At 53.3% G+C, this 23152-nt stretch overlaps 1 protein-coding gene across 2 annotated transcripts; it reads right to left on the reverse strand.

Moving 5' to 3' along the window:
- Positions 1-1204: 1204 nt before the first annotated feature.
- Positions 1205-22026, reverse strand: GGT7 (gamma-glutamyltransferase 7). Of its 2 annotated transcripts, none has more exons than XM_054644655.2 (15): positions 21700-22026; positions 18721-18947; positions 16862-17013; positions 15524-15638; positions 14954-15021; positions 14237-14310; positions 13606-13799; positions 11510-11597; positions 10372-10499; positions 7868-7956; positions 6966-7109; positions 6176-6293; positions 5537-5674; positions 4474-4573; positions 1205-3530 (listed from the first exon to the last, which is right to left on the reverse strand). In XM_054644655.2, exons 1-15 carry the CDS (start codon positions 21875-21877, stop codon positions 3367-3369), a joined length of 1977 nt encoding a protein of 658 aa, XP_054500630.2. In that variant the 5' UTR covers positions 21878-22026; the 3' UTR covers positions 1205-3366. The 2 variants fall into 2 exon arrangements, with proteins under 2 accessions (XP_054500630.2, XP_077043371.1); XM_077187256.1 differs by lacking the exon at positions 21700-22026 and adding an exon at positions 19462-20972.
- Positions 22027-23152: the final 1126 nt, after the last annotated feature.

A 23152-nucleotide genomic window follows, 5' to 3' on the forward strand; every position in this document is an offset into this window, starting at 1 on the left:
CTCAGGTGACACTGGCAGAGCTGCAGGACGCCGGTCATCACCGCTGGGACGGGCACCCGGAGCTGCTGGCCCAGCAGCGGCTGCTCCGTGCCCTCCCTGCCCCGGCGGTGCCCCGGGCACGGGCAGGACGCGCTGCCGGAGCTGCTGCAGTGCGGGAAGAGCCGCTGTGCCCCGGGGGTGCCTCGGCCTGTGCCCAGCCATGGCAGCAGGGACCGGGCAGCCCGGGCAGCCCAGCACCCCTGCCCGCCCGCAGCGCCGGGAGCAGGCCAGGCTCCGACCCCGCTCCGTGCCGGGCCACACGCGGGACACTGAGGGAACAGGAGGGCACAGCCCAAAGGCCAGAGCATCCTCATCCTCATCCTCACCCTGCCGCAGGAGGGCAGGGCTGGCTCCTGCTCTGCCCCTCGGGCTGTGCCCGGGTGAGCAGCAGCGCCCAAAGCCAGCGGGCAGTTTGTCACCTGTGCTCGAGAGGGGCGTTCAGCCCTTGGAAAACACGAATAAACTGCTGCAGCTCCATGGCAGAGCCTGGCTCCAGCTCATCCTCGTGTGAAAGCAGCACAAGCTGACGGGGAGTACTGCAAACCTGGGCAGAAACAAGCCGGCCACATTCCAGATCATAATTTGTCACATTTAGTAAAGGCATCTTTTAAAAATTTATTTACTTTGTTTGTGTTTATTTTGTTCCTTTTAAAATCGTTTTCGTTTTTCCCAGCCCCTTTGTATTTTGTGTTCTGAGCTCCTCACTGACACTTCCATGACAAAGTTTCAGGACAAATTTTGCTTCAGAGCTGTCAGATGCCTGCAAGGGCCAGGCTGAGATCAGCACAGGTACTCTGCACACACACATCTCTACAATACAACCCTTTATTTCACAATGCCCATCTCACCTGTACCAAGGGAAACACCAGGTATTTCTTGGTACCTCATGTTAAATTTATCAGATCTTAAATTCATTAGATGTTAAATTCATCAGATCAAACAGATGGGCTCAAAATACTAGAGACACTGGGCCAATTAGCAGATTAAAGGTCTCCATGTTGGATACATCTGTGCTATACTGATGTTGCTTTTAAACAGAGAAAAAAAAAAGGAAATTATTTGGAATACCTTTACTTCTCTTAGCTGAAACCTAGGGGCATAGGTCTCATCTTCCAATTATTTTCAATTTTCTCTTTTTTTGCAATGCAGGCCATGATTGAGCAGAACACTTCAGAACATGCTTTATTTTAAGATTCTGGATAATTGCTGTGAAATTGTTATTTGGGACATAGGAGTGCCCTTTTGAATCAAGACAAAGTCTTTTACTCCCAAACATATACACGGCATCCAGCATCAGAAGTTGGTGAATTCAGTTAATAAGGAGGAATTTAATCTTTCAAAGTGTTTTGTGACATTTCATGTGAAGTTCTGCACTGACAATGACTCGATCACATATTTTGCAGCTGTTCATAAAGAACCTCCATGCCCAAGGGACAGATCGGGGCTGGGACAGAGCAGAAAACCCCAGACCATCTCCAAAGAGGTTCAACCCACAAAACTGCCTCCTTCCCTTCCAACGGAGCCTGAAGAGGTCTGCTCCAAGACCCATCTCTCCATCCTTGGCCAGTGACCAACTCTAGTGCTGATGACAGAGAAATAAATAAATAGATTTGGTGTCCCTGTGGTGAAGTCTCTTCTTGGTGGCACAGAGTACGTCACAGATACAACATTGTGCTTCCCCTGTCCCAGCTGAGGGCATGGATGCACTTGGATCAGGAAATGCTGCTGATGGTGCCGTCAGTGGGAGCTGCTCTGCTCCCCTCATGGTGGCTGCACTTCAGCAGAGCATGAAAACACCTCTGCTCTCACTCAGCCCAACATGCTGCACTGGGCTGTTCTGGGATCCACAGCTCCCAGGAATAATTAGTCCAATATCTGCCCTGTGGCCCCAACCACCCCAAAATCAGCCCATGCCCTCGAGTGCAGGAGGGTGGCACAAACAGGGAGCCACAGGGTGCCTGGGGAGGGAGGTCAGGGTGAGTGGTGTCATCACCAAATCAAAGAGCAACACAACCATAAGCAGACACACATATATAATATGTACAGTGGCCATGGGTGCATTTGCACCATGAAGGAAAACATAACATTTCAGACCGCAGAAAATGATCAAACTCTGGATTTTTCAGTGCCAAGTGTCTCTAATAGCCAGCAAAAGGAACAGGAAATGTCCAAATGTGGGCTGAATGACCTGGTGCAGATGTCAGCTGGGGTATTCCTCCCTTCTCAATTTCAGACACAAAATGCAAGAGCATTCTTTTATTTTCACTACATGCTGTGGACAGAAAATTATCTCAGTAGTGTTTGGTTTGGTTTCTACTTTTTCTCTCACTCTCTTCAGCTTTTCCAGTAGATTCACTAGGACTAAAACACAGAGCTAAGGTACAGCCATTAATTCAGTCAGCAGAAATTCCCAAGCCTCTCTGTAGGAGTGACCCAGGCTTTTGGAACAGATTGAGATAATGCAGTGGAAGAAAAGCTCTGAACACACCTAAATGCTCTCCACGTGGTCTTCACGTGGATCTGTGGTTTTTCACTGTGGAGTACTGCTAAGATCTCCAAAAAAGTGTCTAAGAAAGTTAAACCTGCTACCATTAATCTGAAATTCACCAGTGAGGAGGTTAAACCTCTGTAAGAAAACTGCTGGGGGGTGCACAAGTTGTTAGAGGAAGAAGTTGTTAGAGGTGGTGAAAACCATTGCTCTGCTTACAAAATCAGATTGCCAGTGAGTCTGTGCAGCAACTGGATTCAAAATATTTACTGCCAAAATTCAAGGTAGGTAGTGATGTGGGCACAGGAACCTCCCTGGGATGCTGCATGTTGGCAAAAATCAGCTGGCCCAGATGGAGTATTAGAGCACTCTCCAATATTCCAGCTGCAGGCACCTACAAACATTCCATCAGGTTCTATTAATGACTGGCTTGCACTGGAAGCAAAGAAGGAGCTTGGGAAAGACAGGGAGATGAGGATAATCACCATCAATAATAACATCAGCTGCAGCAGCTGTTTTTTCCCTTGCTCATGTTCCTGATCCCTAAAAGTAAGATGCTGGCTAGAACTGAGCTTTGGAAAGACTGAACTATTAGCAAGACTGCCAAAAGAAAAGTGCTCCTGCCACCCCTGTAACAAGGCCTGGGCTGCTTGCAATCCAAAGGACTGAAAAATAAAAAGAGAGCTGGATGTTGCTGCTGCTGGCTCCTCTGTGCTGTCAGGGTGGGGAGTGCAGAACATGTTCCCAGCAGTATGGGGGCTGGGGAAGGGGCCACTTCAGAACATGCACATCACAGGGTTGTGTGTCAGCCTTGGTACAGCCCACGGCCCCGGGAGCTGCTACAAGATTGTGGCTCCAGCAGCATCTGCACTCCTGGGGTCCTTCAGGCCAATGATGAAACTGTTGGTTCTCCTGGCCCCGTGCACCAGGGACACCACTGGGACTTTATCCACCTGATGGCCCCTGGCCACAAGGAATTCAATATCTTCTTCAGGAAACTCACCTGCAGGGATTTGAAAAGAAAGTTGGTAACTGAAACCAGTGTTGCCTCTGCTGCAAAGGTCTGTCTAACACTGCTGGGGCCTGCAGTGGGGGGAACCTGCCTGCTGCTCCTTCAGAATGTCCAAATTCACAAATTAGGACCTTGTGAAGTTTCAGATTTAATTCCATTTTAACTTCCAAGTCTGCAGGGCACACCGCAGGACAGATCTTATTTAGATTTTCCTCTGAAATGGGAAAAGCCCAGAAACTTTGGCTATTTGGTGTGGAATGAGAACCAAATTTCACTTATGGTTGGCTCTGGTGAAGTCTGGGGCAGTGTGAAAAACACCAAATAGACCAAGACTGACAGTAACAAGGACAAGAGCTGACAATACAGACTGCAGAGGGCCAGCACTGATGCTGTGTTTTCAGCACTGTCAAGCTACCGCCCTTTCCATAAGCCTTGCCTTCTTCCCAGCTGCTGGAATTAAGGGACATGGACTGAAAAGTGAAGAAATATAATTTATGTCAGAGGGAATAAAGTGCAGGAAGCTTTGAGCACATGTCTGGGTGAAGTTGAGGCTGCAGTCTTGCTGAGTTGGATATTGTCCATGGCATCTGATCTCCAGAAGGATTTAAGGACAGGACAAGGCCACTGCCAGGAGATGAGCTGGGACAGAGGAAGGGTTGGGGAGAAGCACCTGAAAGAGCTTGGAGAGATGGTGCCAGAGGGGTCAGGAAGCATTTCCAGGACAAGAGGGAAAAGACATGGCTCAGCAAAGGCTCCAAGCTTTGAAGAAGTTGAATTCTGATTTTTGTCTTCCCCAAAACCCTCCACACCCCTGGGGACCCTAGAACATGGTGACCTGTGGTGCTTCCATTGCAGTGTGCTAGGGAAATCCTGCTCTTTTCCTAAACTTGCTGGATTTGTGTCCATTTGTGTCCCACCCAGTGTCCATACTCACTGTCAACCTGCAAGGTGTTGGACTGAAGCTGGGGGTGAAGTCGACCAAGTGACAAACTTTCACTCAGATTCTTGTTAAATGTTAAAACATTTACCAAAACCTGCAAGAGAATAAATTGTCCTCAATAATAAAAAAAGCTAGGAGAATAGGAGAAGCCAACTTCCTGAGCATGCCCCAAATTGGTGGCTCCAACATCTGCACGTGCAGCAGGCAAAGGAGATTTTGAACCATTTACTGAACTGCATGAACTGCTGCAGGGCTGTGCACACACTAACAGGTCCTTGGAATGTGGCTTGTATGTTGTTGCTTGTAAAGCAGGACATTTTCAGGATAGTATGGGCTTTTTGTCACATAGTTCCTGCTAAAGTAGCAGAGCTGTGTGTCTGGAACATGATGTAAGCTCTAAAGAAGTGTTTGTTACAGCCAAAAGCTCAGCATGTGACTTCTCCAAACAAAGCACTAGGAAGCAGTTCTTGGCTTTGGTTTTGCTCTGAAGAATGCTTTCCAAAAGGTAAGGAAACTGGGAGCCCTTCTCAGGCTTTTCTTTTCAGCAATCCATTACTGCTGTACATGCAATCAAGCTATTGGCAAGTACTTCACCTCCTTACAAATCATAAATTAAGAGGAACTGCCCAATTTATATTCAGTGTTGAGCTGGAAGAATTCAGTTGGGAATGCCTTAAAAGGAGCTTTTCGTGTGGAAAAGGGTTAAAGGGCTGCCAGTTTCCTGCAATTTGCTGAATAAAAAAATGCTCTTTTTTTTCTTAATCATCCTTAAGGTGAGTTTTGAACAGGTATTAGAATGACAAAAACCATTACAGATTTTGCCAAAATGCTTCTCCTCTACAGTTATGAGTGGTGCCACCAGGAAAGGTGCAAGAAAAGTAAACTGGTAACCCTTAGAGATTTGAAATAACCCAAGTGTGGAACTGGTGACACCAAAGTTTGAACCAGTAACCTGTGGCCACCAGTGTTGACCCAGCCTGGGACAATTAGGAAGGGAAAGGAGGGGACCCTCCTCAGCCTTGAGCGAGCAGCTGCCCAGGGAGGACAGGGCACTGACCTGCACGATGCCGCTCAGGGCTCTGTCGCCGTGGTTGGCTGCCAGGCACAGGTAGGTGCCACACATCCCCTCCGAGGGCCTGACAATGGTGGGCAGCAGGAAGGAGCGCGGCCGCTTCCCGGGCTGAACCAGGTTTGGCTGCAGTTGAGGAAAAGTTGCACCAAAAAATGTCAACAAGCCAACTCTGCCACAGAAGGGACATGGAGCTCATCACCCTCTTCAAACAAGAAGGTTTTACAATGCATAAGGCAGCCTGGAAGCCACCAGCACAGGTCTGCATTTGTTTCTTTCCAAGACCTGAAGACATTTTTCCTGCTATTTGTTACTTTTTAACCTGAAGGGCAACAATTCATGAAGAAACTGCTTAATACAAGTCCACATTGTTACTTAAAGTGCATCTGGGCTGCAGGGAAAGTAGGTAACGGTGTTGTTTGGTAATTCTGCATTGTAATAATAACTTATGGACATGGAGCCCTCTGTTTTCTCACTTTCAGTGGCTTATGTAATGAAAAATAGCAGCTTTCTACAGGCTGTTGTCTCTGTTATTAATAAAGCATTAAATAGTTCCCCTGTTGTGAAGATAAGAATAAAACTGGGAAAAGAAAAGGTAAATAAAGAATTTGTCATGCCATTCATTACCGGCCTGGGGATGGAGTGGTTCATTGTTTTGTTTTGCCAGGAGAAGTCCAACATCTGGCTGTTCAGGAGGATTCCAGAGGGTGTTACTATTCCACTGCCAAAGGGACGATTCAAAGAACTGAAAAGAAACACAGGAAATTTCATCCAAATCACTCCAGAGATTTTTGTACACCTCGAGGCTTTCAGGGCTCCAAGTTTCTGTCCCACCTTGTCTTGATAGAGATTCTTTGATGGTTGTCTAGGGCTGGTGAGATTGAGGAGAGACCAATGCACTTAGGAGCAGGACACACCTATGCCACAGCAGTCTGTCCCTCCCCGTGTTTGAGGATTCTCCTTGCTGAGATGGATGTGCCTCCATCACTCCTACATTTGTCACCCCCTCTCCCCAGGGAGCAGGTCCAGGCCACTGCAGCCACGTTCCATTGTCAGAGGGTTCTAAGGCTGCACAGGACAGAGCAGCACCAGCCCACACATCTCAGCCCCACTCTCCCAGTCCTCTGCTGCAGGACTGACTGGGACAGAGCAGCCTGGCTGATCCAGGCCTGTTCCCACCCTGTCCTGTTCCCTCCTCCCTGCTCCCACCCGAGCTGTAGAGGAGGAAGAGGCCAATCCTTTACCTGGCTGATCCAGGTCTGCTCCCACCCTCCCTCCTCCCTGCTCCCACCCCAGCTGTAGAGGAGGGAAGAGGCCAATCCTTTACCTGGCTGATCCAGGCCTGCTCCCACCCTGTCCTGTTCCCTCCTCCCTGCTCCCACCCCAGCTGTAGAGGAGGAAGAGGCCCATCCTTCACCTCACCACGGCGACGATGAAGTCATCAGGGCCCATGACCAGGACCTGGCTGGCAGCAGCCCCGCTCTCCAGGGGGGAGGGAGGCGTGGACAGGAAGGACTGGGAGTCATTGATCAGCTGGCGCAGGGAATTGGCCTCTGATTTACTTCAGCGAGGAGGGAGGGAGAGAGGAAAGCAAGCTGTGAGCCTGGGGAGCTGGATGTGTCCTGGTGTCTCACACAGCTGGGGCTGGGGGTCCCGAGGGGCTGCATGAGGACAGGGGGCTGGTTTGGTTCACCCCAAGGAAGGAAGGGGTGACAAGGTGGCTCAGTCTGCACAGAGTGGCACTCAGTCTGCCATGAGCCTCCAAAAGCTCTGTCTACCCCTGTTTGCCCTCACCAGGAGTAAAGCCATCCTCGACGGCCAAGGTGACAACCCCAGCTGAATGCCAGTCTTCAGCAGGAGGACAAGTCAGGCCCAGCCCATGGCTCAGCCTGGCTCTGAGGTGGGAAGCTGGGCTCAAACCCCAGGCCTGGCCTCTCCTGCACAGCTGGGTGTTCTGCAAGGCCCTGAGCCCCACAGAGGGCCAGGAGAGGCAGAAGTGGCACATGTGGCCATGTCCACAGGGATGGCTGTCTGTCTGACCCACTCAAAGGGAATGTTTAGAGTTGTGGCAAAGTGGGAGGAACCCTCAAATTCAAGCTGGCTCCAGGAAACCTCTGAGTGAGGACATCCTGTGACCCTTCCCCAGAGCCCCGCGCCTGTGGTCAGCTGTGATCCTTGTAAAAGAATGAGCCCTGGGAGGACACTCAGGGTCTGACCTTTCCTTCATAAAACACAGGGAGAAAAAGGCACAGCACAGCCAGGAATGATATCCAACCCACACATCCTGCAACTTCACCTGCCTGTCCTCCTCAGACATACCTCACCATGCCTTCTGCTGTGTGAGTGACAGACACGTCACCAGATGGGTCTCCCAGGTTGCTCGCCAGACTCAGGGCTATTTTTAGTGTCTAAAGAAAGAAAGGAAAGAAAGAGGAGGAGGAGAGGAAGAGAGGAGGAAAGGAGGAAGAGAAGGAAAGGAAAAGAGAGGAGAGGAAGAGAGGAGGAAGAGAAGGAGAGGAAAAGAGAGAAGAGGAGAAGAAAGGAAAGGAGAGGGGAGGGGAAAGGAAAAACATTTATGTGGCCCTGGAAATACAGCTTCTAATACTCCAAACTAGAAGAGGTATCTGGTGTCCTGGTGTGTTGGCTGATCCTTATGAAGAAAAATTACCAGAAGTCTGGGTTCTGGGAATACCTCAGTGCAAAGGCAGCCACATGTGGGTATGGGAACCAGGGAGCCTCAGTCCAGCATGGCAAACTGTGCTGGAGGAGCCAAGTGAATCCAGCAGTGTTTGTACAACCACAGAATCACAGAATGGTTGGAGTTGGAAAGGACCTTAAAGCTCACCACATTCCATCCCCCTGCCATGGGCAGGGACACCTTCACATGTTTCTCCAACCTGGTCTTGAATGCTACGAGGGGTGTGGTAGCCACAGCCTCTCTGGGCAACTGCTGCCAGCAGCTCACCATTCTCACAGGGAAGAATTTCTTCCCTTTATCCCCTCTAACCCTGCCCTCTGGCAATGCACTTGCTATTACAAGTGCAACATCCCTGGCAGGAGCTGATGTCCAGCTCAGTGGTTCAGCCTCACTGCCATCTGGCACACAGGGTCTCCAGGATGCCATTTACCTTCTCTTTCCATTCCTGAATGGTCACCACAACAGCAGGGACCAGACTGAATCCCAATGGGACAGAGGTGCTGGGCTGCCTCTGGACCCCAGCTCTGCTGGCCCAGCACCAGTGCTGAGCAGAAATGAGTGTTCTGCTCTCCAGCTGCTGCCCAGCTCCTGGCTGTAAACCATCCAAAGGGCTTGAAAAGAAAGCATCAGTCCCAGCATACATCAGGGAATGATGGTGCAAAAGGAGGAAAAGATCTGGTTTCTCAGACATGCAGAATCCTGCCTGAGCCAGTCCATTGAAAATGGGAAGATGCAATTTCAAAGCACAGGGTTTATCCAACCCTGGGACCACAGCATAGCCAGGGCAGAGCCATGAGGAGAGAGAGAGCTGCTCCTCAGCCAAGCCAGCCTTGAGAGAGAAAGGCTGAGCAGATACACACTCAGCATTCAGCTTGCAGGCTGGGCCATGGTCATTCAGGATCCAGAACAGCCCACTCCCCTGCAGGCAGCCAGTGAGATGTGACTGCTGGTCTGGAATGTGCCACACAGCAACAGCTTCTCCTTGGTTACCAGCTGTGTGGGGAGCAGAATGTGACAAAGCTCTGGAGAAGGCAGCACTTCCATGGAGCAGTGTTCTGACCACCACACTGTCTCAGGGGGACAAGGGCTTGGAGGCCAGGCAAGAGCTCCATGGAAACAGCAGAGCACTTTCACCCCAGAGGCTGAGGACCTCTTAACCTTGGTCCTGGTTGTCCCAGGGCTGGGTACCTGAAGCTGGCCTAGCACTGAACCTCAGCCCCATGATGAGCTGTGGGACCCAGGCAATCAGGGTTACACATCTCCTGAAGTGACTGCCTTGGAGCTGGAGGGTGCTGCTCCAGGATAACCAGCAGGTGAAACTCTTGGCAGAGGAAATAGATTCACCCAAAGCTTCCTGAAGAGAGCTCAAAAATGACTCAGGTGAGTCAACCTCCTGTGCCTCTGCAGTGTGTGACATCTCTGCTGCATTTTTGCTGAGACACTTCCATGCACCCATTGTCCTGTCTGCTACAAGAGTGTAGTTAAATCCTCAATTAAAACTTCCAGCTGATAAAGCCCAGCTGTAAATTCCCAACTCATAAACCCTATCTGTGCATCTGTGGAACATCTAAGACCACAACTCTGCTTACAGAGCAGGAGACAGAACACTTGCTCAACCTCCTGGAAAGCTGCAAGGTTTTGGCAGGAGAGTCCTAAATACTGGCAAAATTCTGGACCTCAGAGATCAGGAGGTGGGCAAAAATGTAAACTTTTTTTAAAATGTGAAGTGTTGGGTAGGTTTTCCTTGTCATCACCGTGTAGAGGCTTTTCTTGCAGCACACCTTGCAGTGCCCTCAGGTGCTCTGCAGTGGCCAGGACCACTGGAGCTCAGAGGTGGAGGAACTTGATGGGACCACCCTCAGGTGCTGTGGGGTCATTCTGAAGAGATAACTGTATACAAGAAATGGACAAAGCCACGGTTTATTCTGAAAAAGCTCTTCCTAAGCAGGTAAGATGCTCCTGCTCAGCCTCTGAGACAGCAGTACTGCTCAGTTTTACACCTTAGCAGTCTATTTGCTCATTCTCCTCTGGGAATAACATACAAACATTTTTGTACAACCACAAAATAAATAAATCATTCTCTAGCAGCACAAGCAATTCAGCCAGATGTTGAACTTCCTCTTACCTCCACCATCCAGTGCAAGATATTCCCTCTGGACCCTTGCCTTGTGATGTTAAAGCCCTCGAGGATGTTCAGTGCTGAGATCAGTGCAGGACCTGCATGTGGAGGAGGGGGGGTGAAAACAAGGTGTCCTGTGGAGGGAAGAGAAGAGGAATGAAGCTGCTTTTGTCAGACACCATCCAGTGAGAGCACTCATCCATGAGGACAGGGAAACCCTTCCTGATTCAAGGGGAAACAATAGAAAGCAGCATGATTTGAGAAGGATTTCCCAGAACATCCCTGTTTTATCTTTCTGTTTCTTCATGAAGGATGAAGGAAGCCCAAACAGGAATGCTTTTTTACTTCTGCAATTCAGTTCTCATTGGTTGGCTGCTGGTTTCTAGACTGCAGTATGGAAGAATGGAGATGGAATTGTAGAAAACCAGAATGGTTTGGGTGGGAAGGGACCTTAAAGCCTGTCCAGTGGCACCCCCTGCCCTGGGCAGGGACACCTTTCACTATCTCAGGTTGCTCCAAGCCCCATCCAACCTGGCCTTGGGCACTTCCAGGGATCCAGGGGCAGCCACAGCTTCTCTGGGCCCTGTGCCAGGGCTTCACCTCCCTCACAGGGAGAGATTGCTTCCTAACATCTATTCTAAATCTCTTCTCTTTTAGTCTGAAATCATTCCCCTTGTCCTGTCACTCTCTGCCCATGCTAAAAGTCACTTTCCCTCATTTTTTTTATAAAACTCTTTTACATACTGGAAGGCCTACCTAAAAAATTTGCAACATTACAGCTATAAGGAGGGTAAATACAGGGACTGTTAGAAAATATTGACATTGCATAAAGTTAGCTTTTTTCCCTTTGGGAACTGTCTTCAGCTGTAGGTCCAGCTTCTGTTGAGATGTTGCATCAAGATATGAACATGTTGCATCTTTAAACTTCCAAGGGAAAAAAAAACATTTCAAAGTACTGAAAATCTCCTGAGCCACCCATGATGCATCAGTGTCAGCAGGAAATAGCAGGAAACTGTCTGGAAGGCCTTTCTGCACACATTTCAGCACAGTTTTGACTTCAACTCTTGCTCAATGCTGTTGCCACCCCTTGCAAGGTGAAGAAAAGCTTCCCCTGGAGCTGCATGGCTCCAGGGGGAGGGTGTACCTCGATAGGTTGTGTGCACAGGGTCCTCCACAGTGACACTGTAATTGCTGAAATCCTCCTCCACCAAGACTCCTCCGTAGCTGTGGACCTGCATGAGAGCAAAGCAGTGCACCCTGAGCAGCCTGGGCCAAGGCTCTGTGTGCAACACACCCTCACTTCAAACACACTCCACTGAGATCCCTGAGCAGGTGCCAGGTTCCTTAGGGTACCCTGGACATCTGTGCTTTCACAGCCCTGGGCACCTGGCTCACTGTTCAGCACATCAGGATGCTCTGCACTCCCCTCCTAAAGCTCACCCACCCCAAGGGTGCTCCCAGGACATTCTGTCTGCCCAGGAAGATGGGGATTGGCCCTGCCCTGCAGCCTCCCTGCCCTGGCTGGCAAACAGGTGTGTGATAAGGGGCATTGAATACTGCCAGGATTATGGGTCCAGAAGACAAGAAGCTTGGGTATAGCAGGTGGCCATCACTAGAAACATCAACTAAAAAAATCACTGTTCTCACCCTATCTGAAATTATTTCATCTGATAGTGGGTCTGCTGTAGCCTTGGTCTTCCTGTAAGATTCCTGTCAGAGGTACAATGTACCAGGGTTGGTACAGGAAAGATGGGCCATTCTCTCCATTGCAGGTCTTCTGTGGCTGAGTCGTGATGGAGATGAGGGAGGACTATCAGAGGGTGGTGGGCACTGCCCAGGCTCCCTAGGGAATGGGCATGGCCCCAAGGCTGCCAGAGCTCCAGGAGTGTCTGGACAATGCTCTTAGGAAGAGGGTGGGATTGTTGGGATGCCTGCATGCTCTGATCTTTAACCCAGCTGGTTTCCTTGGCAGGAAAACTCCCCTGGCAAAACTGAATGAATCACTGGAGCAGGACAGCTAATGCAGGGCATGCCGTGGGGCCAGAATGTCAAGCAACCCCAAAGCTGCTAAAGGTGTCTCTCCTACCTGGGATCCCTGTTTCCTTCCCAGAGAAAAGGGCTGTGCTGAGCCAGGACCTGGCTCCCCAGACCCAGCCAGTGGGGAATGGGGCACAAGGAGCAGAGAAAGGGCAAGAAGCCCCAGTCAGCCCCACACTGCAGACATCCCAAATTCCCAAGAGAGCACTATTTTCCACCTGTGCCTGGAAGCAAAGAGTGGGTGTTTTGGAGCTGTTGATTTCACCAGATGGATGCCCTCCCTGTGCTGGAACAATAACCACTTTGTGAAGGCAGCACTTTGCTCTGCAACCAAAGCTGGAATTGTGCACTGGATCCCAGAGCTTGTCAGGTCTTTGATGTGCCAACCCTGGGCCTTGCTCCTCCACAGGGAATTTGTGCTTCCCTGTGGCAGCCCCCAAGTCAGGGAAACACAGTGACAAAGCAGGGTTTAGCTGTGGAGATGCTTGGGACTCCTCCTGCTCCTCATCCTTCACCTCTGCTGTAGTTCAGGTGAACTGTAGATTTCCAAACACAGAGCCCACAGATGTCTGAGTCTTGAGTGGAATGAACACATTCCAGATTCTTGATGAGCTATTGAAGGAGCACCACTTGAGCCACGGTGGCACAATAAAATGGTGCTCCAACTACCCTGACTGCAGCCACACAGATATAAAAGTTGCTATGGTTTGTTGGGGGCTTTTTTCACCAAAATTACTTTGTCTGTTCTGATATTTTTTCCAGAGCACCTTTAACAGGAGTTAAACTAGGGCAACCCCAAGTGGGACCAAGCCTTTCTAATCCTCTGCTCACAAGACTCAGAGTTTTTTTTAAACCATCTTCCTGGAGTCTGTATCCTACAGTCCCATTAACCACAACAACTTGTTTCTCAACAGCCTCTCATCCTGGGGGAAAAGGCTTTGTCACCCAAGTGAACAGAGCCTAGAGCCCAAAATGATTTTTGTTTCCTTTCCAGACTGTCCTGGTTATAGAGGAAATGGAGGTTTCACTTCTGTAGACTGTGGGAATGGCCTGTGTGTCAGTACTCCCACTACTGCAGGGACAGGAAAGAGAAAGAAGGCATCTGTCCCCATCATTGTGCTGGCACTTGGCTTATCTGCAGTTTGTCACCTTAAGCAGGTGGCAGCCCCAGGCTGGCAGGTGCCAGGGGCAGTCCTGGCTCACCTCAGAGATCATCTCCTGGGTCAAGTTCCCGCTGTAGAAGGCTGCCACCCCTTCTGCCCCCAGCAGCTGCAGCATGGCCGCCAGGTCCAGGCGCCGGACGAACATCCCAGGCAGCAGGGGCTGCCCACCCGGCAGGAAGAGCTCCTGGAATCGCTCAGAGTAGTTCAGGTCCTTCAGCTCACTCAGGGCTTTGGCTGCAGGTGAGAAGGGGAAGGACATCCAGAAAAAGCAGGGGTCAGGAAGGCTCAAAGGACCTGGAGTCACTGTGCACCTGATGGGGATGTTGGAGACCTGCTGCTGCCTCTGGTCCTATTGCAGAACTAGAGGGGAGCTGGACCACTGGTCCTTTGGAACTGGGAAAGAAACCCAAAGAAACCCCAGAACCCTTCCCTGCCTGGCCCTGGGCACTGCCCAGTGTGGTTTGTCTGCCCTGGCTCTGCCCAGACATGGCAAAGGGCTCCTGTTTGGCTGCCACCACACTGTCCCTGGCAGACTGTGGCTCACACATTGCTCAGCTCCCAACAGCATCCAATCTCCACGTCCACAAAGCCCTGATTTCCCATGACTAACCCCCTGCATCCCCAGCTGCCTTGCACAGTGAACTGCCCTAAGCTGCCCATCAGGTACTCACCCAGGTCATGTGTGACATTAAAGCCATTCTGGGCAACATCGGCCGTGAGGCCCAGCAGCTCGGACCAGGGGAGCCTGGCAAGGGAGAGAGGACAAGGAGAAATGGGCCTTGGAGGGCTGCAGTGGGGCAGGGTGGTGGGGAGCTAGCACAGGGCTTGGCTCTGCAGTCAGGGCTCCTGGGACACCAGGCTGTGGGGCCAGCAGTGGCCAAAGGAGGCACTGAGCTTTCAGTGTTTCTCCTCAACAGGATCATGTCAGTGCTCCAGGATGTGCCCCAGAGAGAAATGGCTGTGCATGGATGGGGGAAGGGCTGTGCCAGCAGCAAGAGCTCAAGCCAGGCTCTGGTGGTGAGCAAGTCATTCAGATCCCTCTGTATCCCAACAGAGCACCAAGGACGGCCACACCTCTTAGGGTGAGCTAAAGAGACAATGAAAATGCACAGACACGCAGGGCCATGTGCTGCAGCTCTAACAGAACATTCATTGTACATCTTCTTCGCCAACAGTTCACTTTGCAGAAAACATGACCAAGCTGAATTTTTTCTTTGGTACATGAAATAGCAAAAAAATAATCATCTCTTTCAACACAAGCCTCTAAGTACCTCTTTGCTGATGGTTTTGACTGGTGGCTGAGAACATGGTCTGATGGCAAGGGCTCATGTGCTCCCAGCTTCCCACAGGGACCCCAGGGCACAGCCTGTGCCAGCCTCATGTCTTACCTGCCATGTAACTGGTGTGCCTGGTGCATTCCTAGGATCATGCCTGGCACCCCTACGAGCAGACCTGGCTGTAAAACAGGAAGGACAAAAAGGAAGAGTAGTGTCCTTTCCATGAGGACATGGGACACCGTCCCCAACTGCAAGGGGAGGTGCAAATCATGCTTACTTTGGAATTATCTGCATAGTTAGGAGAGGGGAAGAGTCTGTAGCAACACACTTTACTATGAAATAAAAGGTTTTGGAAGGAGAGAGGCAAATTCAATCTTGTTCTCAACCCAGTTTGGTCAGGAGAGAGAACTCAGCAGTACAACCTGGGATTATGCTCCTTCCTGGGACTCTTGTCCTCCCAGCACCCTGGTGCCACAGAAATGTACCTCTTTATTCCCCAAAGCTCTGCAGGTATTTCGGGGCTGATAAAGAAGTTTTTTTTCCCTAGATTCCTCATGTCTGCAGGGCCCAGGATCTCCCATGATGAGAGAGACCTCTTGCAGCTTCGCTGGACATCTGCCCCTCAGCCTGAAAGTTGGAGAGAGGAGAGCTGGAGACAATGGCTGTGGGCCGGGATCTCACCTTGGTGTCCTGCTGCGGGTCCCCTTCCAGCGGGATGCCCAGGGGAGCCACCTCACGGAAGTCGATCACCCAGCTCCTGTTCTTGCGGATGTCGTGGACCAGCATCACCCCGCCCCTGCGGCGAGACAGGTTCAGGGCGTGGCGCGGCCGCTCCAGCAGCACCGCGGCCGTGCGGCCCGGGGGGTGCTGAGGCCAGGGCGGCCCGGTGAGACAAGGGGCGCTGTGCCAGGTCACCCGCCCCAGCAGGGCCACCAGGTGGCCGGAGTAGCAGCGAATGCTGCTGTCCTTGCCTAGGGCACACACCAGGACAGCCAAGGCAGGGTTGGTGTGGGACGCAGGCAGCCCTGTGCTGAGCCTGGTGAGGCTGGAGCAGTCCCTGCCTGCCTGGTCATGGAGCCACTGGCTCTGTTCCACTGCCAGGCTGGGACCATCTGGGATTTTCTTTCTAATCTGAACAGTTTTGCAACAAAAGACGGTGCTTGCTTACAGCGGCAATGGGTGGTGCAGCTGGAGCAGTAATCAGGTGGCTTGGGTTTATACAACGCTGCTGAGCCCTCCTGCAGAGCCAGGAGCACCGGGCTCACGTGGATGCCACCCTAGGAATGAGGGCTGGAGAAGGACACCCCTCCCTGGCAGCTTCTTGGAGCTGGGCTCAGACCTTAGCCTCGGGAGCAGAGCTTGTGGAAGGCAGAACTCAGGCTCTGAAAGCACTGGGGCTGAGCCCAGGGTGTTTGTAGCTCCTGGCACAGCTCCCATGGCTGGGGGGCCATGTCTCCCTCTGCCCCTCACCAGCCCTCTCGAGCCTGGGGCTTGGATGCTTCCTGCACCAACTTCAGCAGAAACAATTCCCTGCCTGGTGTTTCTGTCCTGTGCTGACAGCATGGAGCACGGGAAGGGTCACTGTGACAGATGTGGACACATCCACTGCCTGATGTCAGAGCCCTGGCACCACACCCTGAGCCTGGCACTGCCATGGAGGCATTTCTCAGGTGAAGAGGGACTTTTTACAAGGGCAGATGGTAACAGAACAAGGGGGAATGGCTTTACACTGACAGAGGGCAGGTTTACATCAGGTATTTGGAAGAAATATTCCTCTGTCTGAGGAGGAGGTAGGGGAACCAGGCACTGGTGCAGGCTGCCTCATCCCTGGAAGTGTCCAAGGCCAGGCTGGATGGGGCTTGGAGCACCCTGGGATAGTGGAAGGTGTCCCTGCCCATGGCAGAGGGTGGCACTGGATGGGCTTTAAGGCCTCTCCAACACAAACCTCTGGGGTTCCATGAAACCACTCCCTTGGGGACAGCCGAAGCCAGGAGCAGAGGGCGAGTGCCCCACACTTACCCTCCCAGGCCCGAGGTGTGGGGGTTGACGATGCCGGCGCACAGGGCCGAGGCGATGGCGGCGTCCACCGAGGAGCCGTGCCGGGCCAGCACGTGTGTGCCCAGCGCCGTGCAGCGCGCCGCATCCGTCACCACGGCGCCGCGGTGGAACAGCTGCGGGACACAGAGGGCACCCTGGGCACTGCTGCTCCTGCCCGGCTCTGTGCACACCCACCCGTGTGCCACCTGAGGCCTGGGGCCAGCGCCGGGGCCGATCCAACCAATGCCAGCGGGCACCGTGCGTCCCTTGGCGCATCCCCGCTCCAGGGCAGCTGCAGGCAGCCACGGCCACCAGTTCAGACAGCTTTCCACACTTGGTGTGCCAGGCTGGGGGGCCACATCTCCCTCTGCCCCTCACCAGCCCAGAGCTGTCCCTGTGCTGCAGCCAGGCAGTCATCAGGAATGGGGATACAGCTGTAAAGAATGCAGCAGGGCCCCAGGACCACAGCATGTTCTCATCCTTGTGCCAGAGCTGTGTTAATGCTGTCCCATGATATTTTAAAGAGTTGATTTTGTCCCTATGGCACAAATTGCAGCATCTTAACAAAAGCCAGGCTGGCCTGGGGACATGAAAAGACAGAAGGGCCATGGCTGCATGTGGAGATGATGATGGTGACTCCTGGCTGACTGTGACCCTGGCAGAGGTTCTGCAGGGTCCAATCCTGTAGCCATACTGCCTTGGCTGTGCAATCTAGTACTGGGCCGTGGGACAGATTAGCGGGCGGTTCACCTCTGTTTTCAGCTATTTCGATGTTGTGGTGTGTTTTATGCTTGTTCAGTTTTCCCCCCATTGTTCTCTCAGAAAGTCCTGCCCTGTTACCAGTTTGTGTCAATCCCCAAACCCCTCCCCAGTTGTCTTGGTTACCAAATGTATTTTTCTTGTTCCCCATCCCTGGCAGCCTGCCTGTCACTCGACACCCCTGCCTCTTTTTCTAGAGAGTTCGGGCCAAGGTGTCGAGTGATTGGGTTAGGGGCCAGGGTCCCTCCCGCAACTGTGTTTGATGGGTTCTCCGATCATGCCAATCCTTAATGTATCCCTCTCTGATTTGCTATCTTTCACCCCTCCCACCCTCTGTAAAACCGAGGCTTTTCCCTGCCTCGGGGCTCTCAGCTTCTTCCACCGAAAAACTCCACGTTTCCCTACCAATAAAACCACCCCCCGAAGAAACTGAGGGTCGCCTCTTCATTTCATCCTGCGACTTCGGAGCTCTCTACTGCGGCCACACGTCCGCAAGGCTTGACATCGCCTTAGGCACAAGGCCCTGACTCCGGGTTGGGGAAGTGCCTGACTGGCTGGAGGTTGGCTGGACACTTATCTAGCCTGGGCGTTTCACTTTTCACTGGCCACTGCTCCATTTCTCTACTTAGTCCTGGATGAATCTTCCAGAGGTGAATCTGGGCATGTATGCCCATAATCCATAAAACTCTGTCCATGTGGACAAGATGCCTACTGTTTCACTAAGAATTATTTTCTGAAAGCATTCCCATCTAGTTCAAACCACAGCTGCAGTCACAGAAGTGGGGTTTTCTGTTCCCCCCCGGCAGCACCCCCAAACCTGCCTGACACAGGCCCCCACACCTGGCCATGGGACAAGCTCTGAGAGTCTGGCTCGGCTCTCCAAGTACAACCTCCAGGTGCAGGAAAAGGCTTTCAAGCCAATTTGGGGTGGAACCAGGGGGAGACTGGCACCCAGGGCCTCACTGACACCAGCCATGGCTCCCCAGTGCTTCCCTTGTCGAACTTCTGACCAGGAGGAAAGTCAGGGAGCTCTCCCATCTTTGGAGCCAAAGCCCAACCATAAAGCCACGGTTTTGTCTTACCTGAGGGTCCCCAAAATAGATCTGCATGATGAGGGCCACGGTGACGCCTGTGGCGAAGGTCAGGCAGGCGGTGATGATGACGGTCAGCCCGTCCTGCCGGCAGCTGCAGTCTCCTGAGAAGGGGTCCTTGCTGGTCTCCTGCAGAGGGGACACATCCTGGCTCCCCATCTCTGAGGAGGACGAGGGCAGGCGCTGGAGACGCGCAGACTTCAGGAAGGAGTCTGGGTCTTTGTGGGCAACAGGGAGAAAACAGGTGTGAGTTATTGAGCAACTTGGGGCTCTTATTGCAGTGTTTACCCAGCACTAATGTTACACTGAGCCCCTTCCAGCACGGCTATCACCTTCCCTATTGATCCCAGCCCTCAGGAGCCTTTCTGGCTCAGATACTGCTTTGAGTCATTTTACTGATCCTTTTCTTTAGCTCTGGTTATTCCAAACTGACTTCCCTGGAGATTAAGAGACAAGAAACCCTTGAATTTTTACTCCATTTCAGTCCATTCATCAGCCTTCAGTGACAGGCCCACTCTTATGCTCCATTTGGAGGGGTTCTTAACACAGCAAACAGGTCTTTGAAATGCAGCAGGACTGAAGAAGAGGAAATTAAGATATGAAAAAAGATGCAGCAGCTTTACTTGGAGCTGTGATTGAACTAAAGCACCTGATCAAAACAGAGGTAAAGCAAAACATTTGGCCTGGGAAGAGAAAATCCCTCTAGGGAAGCGAGGGCAGGGAGGAGCAAACCTGCAAACCGGAGGCCTTGGAACATCCACTGGCTCCTCTGCAGGAAGGACTCTGCTTTAATTCCTTGCTTCCTCTGGCAGATGAGGCCCACTGTGAAATGAAGCCACACACTGGACACCCAGCTCCAAGATGGCAAAGCAGTGGGGCAGGAGTTTGTTGGGCCTCAGCAGGATGAAAAAGTCTTTTTTGCTCGGAAAGATGCCTTGAATCTCTGTGAGTGTCAGCTGCTGCCCTTGTGCTGGGAGGACACCGGCTAAGGATGCCCTGCCTGTCCTGGTGCTGTCAGGCACACAGAGCTGCTGGGGCAGCTGTGAGGTTGTGCCCATCCCTCATGGGCTCTGAAGGGGATCAAGTAGCTCAGGGCATCATCCAGGGCTCCTGGAGGAATTTTTTCAGGGGCTGCAGTACTCTGTGCATCCATAGTGGAAGAAGAGGCACCAAGTGGAAAAGACAAGATTGTCCCTCCGTATAGATGTTTCCTGGGCTTGGAAAAGGAGAGGGGAGAGAGCAGGAAAGCCCACATCCCCCATCAACTGCCTGCCTGTCTGCTCTGGCAGGTGCTGGGTATCACCCTGGGCACTGCCAGCCCAGTCCTTGTCATGGCATTAACCTGACCTAGCTGCAGCTTTCCTGAGGCCAGGGAGGGAAGGAATTTTAATTTCAGTGATGCTGCAACCTGGAGTAAACTTCCACAGCCAGGAAATCCCCTCAGAGGGAATTTAATCTCATTTGTGCTGTGGTGGTTTAGGAGTGGGACTGGGAAAGGCTCAGCTTTTGCAGCCTGAGCCTCTGAGCACACACTGAGCCCCTCATGGGCTTTTCTGGTCTAAGCGAGCTGGACTGAGCAGGAGGACTGGCTGGTGGCCTCAGTGGGGGCCACAACTGGCCTGGCAGGGGCTGCCATTGGGGTGGGATGTCACATACAGCCCCTGGCACACACGAGTGAGGCCCCAGTCCCACCTGCAGGGAAACAGTGGGGAGTGAGCTGGACTCCAGGACACCATCCCTCTGCTCTGGTGACAGGCCAGCCCAGCATGAGGGGACATGAATACCTTGGAAGCAACAGTAGAAGAGGGCAGGCCACAGCCCTCCCACCATGCAGCACCTCCATTCTCTGCCACAGACATCCTATTTTTAGTCTTTGTGCCCACCGGTGTTGCATAGGGACAGCAGAGCTGCAGTGTGGGGATGGGAGCAGCTGGAAGGGGTCACTTGGGATCAGAAGCAGCCTGCGTAGCCAATGCACAGCTGCCCATCCCAACACCAATGTGCATGCTTTGAAAAACAAGCCACCAAATCCCACTTGGCTTCTGTGGGGCCATGAAGGAGTTGTGGCTTTAAGTGGGAGCCAATGCTTTGGAGAACCAGGGCCACCTCAGGTCTGGAGCTACTGCAGAGGAGACAGCAGAGACTGGAGCTGCTGGTGGGCTCTGCAGGTGCTCCTGCAACAAGTGTCAGGAGAGCAGTAGCTTTCTTCTCCAGCAACCCCACCTGCAGGTGCTGGCACTGCCAAAAGTCCACCAGATTCTGGCTGTGTGACAAGAGGCCTTGTGCTGCCAGGAGAGCTGCTCCCACACTCCTGCCAGCAGCGGCTTTGCCTCGATGGTCAGGAGAGCACAGGGTGGGAACGGGCAATGGGAGCTTCACCCGTGAGCATGGTGGGACAGGGCAGAGGGCAAGGGGAGCCTGGGGCTGTGCAAACATGGGCTTGGGGACTGACAGGCACCCGGACTGGGAACCAGCCCCAGGGGGAAGGGCAATACCGCCAGAAGAAACACGACATGGGGGAGAAATAGCATTTCTCTCAACTATGGAGGAGGAAGCAATCAGTTAAAAATAGGCAGAGGATTTTCTCATAGATCAAACGATCACCTGACTTTATTCCAGCTGAGCACCGGAGGGATGAAGCATCCCGAACTGAGGGATGTGCAAGGAGCACCCTAGGGTGGGGGGATGCTCAAGGAGCATCCCAGGCGGAGAGACGCTCAAGGAGCATGCAAGAAGGCCATGCACAAGTGGTCCAGGCCGGAAGGCCGAGCAGGCTGTGGGAGAGCACATTCCAGGCTGCCCTGGGAGGCTCTGTGCCGAAGCCCCGGATCTCTGGCTGCCTTCCGTCCCTCAGGGTGAAGGCGGGGCCGGGGCGCAGGGACGGCGGGAGCCGGGGAGCCCCGCTCCGGGCGCGGGGCCGAGGGCCGGGGGTGCCGGGGGCCGCGGGCGGGCTCTGCCGCCGCCCCTCACCCGTGTCCTGCTCGCCCAGGAACGCGTCCTCCTCCTTGCGGGCGCGGAGGCCGCTCTCGGCCGCGCCGCTCGGCTCCTCCTCGGGCAGCCGCGGGAAGCTGGTGATGCTCATGTAATCCACGGGCGAGCCGGCGGCCAGGGCCCGCTGCCGGCCCGGCACCGCCTCCGGCACTGCCATCGCCGGCTCACCCCGAACCGGGTCACGCCGAGCCGGGACACCCGAGCCGAGCCGGGACCCACAGCGGCGCCGGGCCGGGCCCACCGCTCCCGGTCAAACGGAGCCGCCCCGCGCCGGCCGGGCGGGGCAGCCGGAAGGGGCCGGGCTCAGGGGCGGCTCCTCCCGGGGCTGGGGGCGCTCCGGGCCGCTCCGGCAGCCAGCGCCGGCCGGTGGGGAGGGCCCGGACCCCGCTCCAGCCGGGGCTGCTCCATGGCCCGAGCTCCCCTTCGCCCCTGACCCACACAGGGGGATCTGCCCCGGCCACGCCGCACCAGGCGGGTTCCGGGCCAGGCCTCCGGGGAGCTGGATCCGAGATTCCTACGTCCGCCTCCAGAAGGCTGGAAGAGTTTTCCAGGGGATGTGCATGGACATTATGTCGCTGCCACAGCCAGCCCCTAGCAGAGGGCTCGCATGTCACCCCTTGTCATGGGGCAAGGGGCCACCAGCGCCCAGTGGGACCATCAGCAAGAGATGCTGTGACATTGGCCCAGAGCGGCCGGGTGTCTGCTCTGCCACAGCCTGCCTTCCATCGCTGCCTGCTCGTGCGTGTGGATGAGAGCTGGACACCGCCGTTCCCTCTGCAGCACAGGGGGTTTGAGTTGCCGTTTGCAGGTGCAGCTGGCCAGGCTCGCCTGGCACTGGTGGCTCCCTGCTCCTGGCTCCGGCAGCACCAGCACAGGTGTCAGGAGGGGCTGAGGCTGCTGGGCAGCACAGGGAACCAGCACAAAGCCGGGGGGAGCCAAATGGGGGCACAGGGCCAGTTAAGCCTGGGGCAGGCCTGAGCTGTGGTTACCAACAGCTCCCATTTGGCAGAGTTGTGGTGGACTTATATGCGTTGAGGGGCCTGGATTACATGGATGTTTCTGAGATCAAATTGGCTGAAACATTTAAATTTTCCCCTGCACTTCTTCCAGAGATTGACCTAAAAACTGCCAGTAAAACATCTGTAAGATGGAAGATGTTGTTTCTCTCCGTGGTCCAAGTTTGTGAAAATTCCTTATCCCTGCAACAACACTGGCCTCTCTCGACTTGGCACACAAACTTGTCTCTTTGGCTGCCAGATCTGAAAAATCCATCTACAGCCCCAATGTATCCTGGACATCTGTTGTTTTGGGAGGCAGAGCATGTGAAGTGCTGTTTGGATCTGGGGAGGTCACCTGACAGGTACATGTCCTACTTTCTCATCCTCCAATGAGCCAGCTAATCCCCTGCATGAGCAGCTCCACTGGCTCGGTG

Source organism: Agelaius phoeniceus, chromosome 17 (genome assembly GCF_051311805.1).
Source record: "Agelaius phoeniceus isolate bAgePho1 chromosome 17, bAgePho1.hap1, whole genome shotgun sequence".
NCBI classification, from domain to species: domain Eukaryota; kingdom Metazoa; phylum Chordata; class Aves; order Passeriformes; family Icteridae; genus Agelaius; species Agelaius phoeniceus.

Bases quoted from the DNA above. Each gene is read 5' to 3' on its own strand.
- GGT7 (XM_054644655.2), bottom strand. From the start codon at position 21,877: ATGGCAGTGCCGGAGGCGGTGCCGGGCCGGCAGCGGGCCCTGGCCGCC. The intron at 7,110-7,867 runs GTATGTCTGAGG...TCCTCGCTGAAG, and splicing joins ACAGCAGAAGGCATGGTGAG to TAAATCAGAGGCCAATTCCC. The intron at 5,675-6,175 runs GTAATGAATGGC...CCTCAACTGCAG, and splicing joins ACCACTCCATCCCCAGGCCG to CCAAACCTGGTTCAGCCCGG.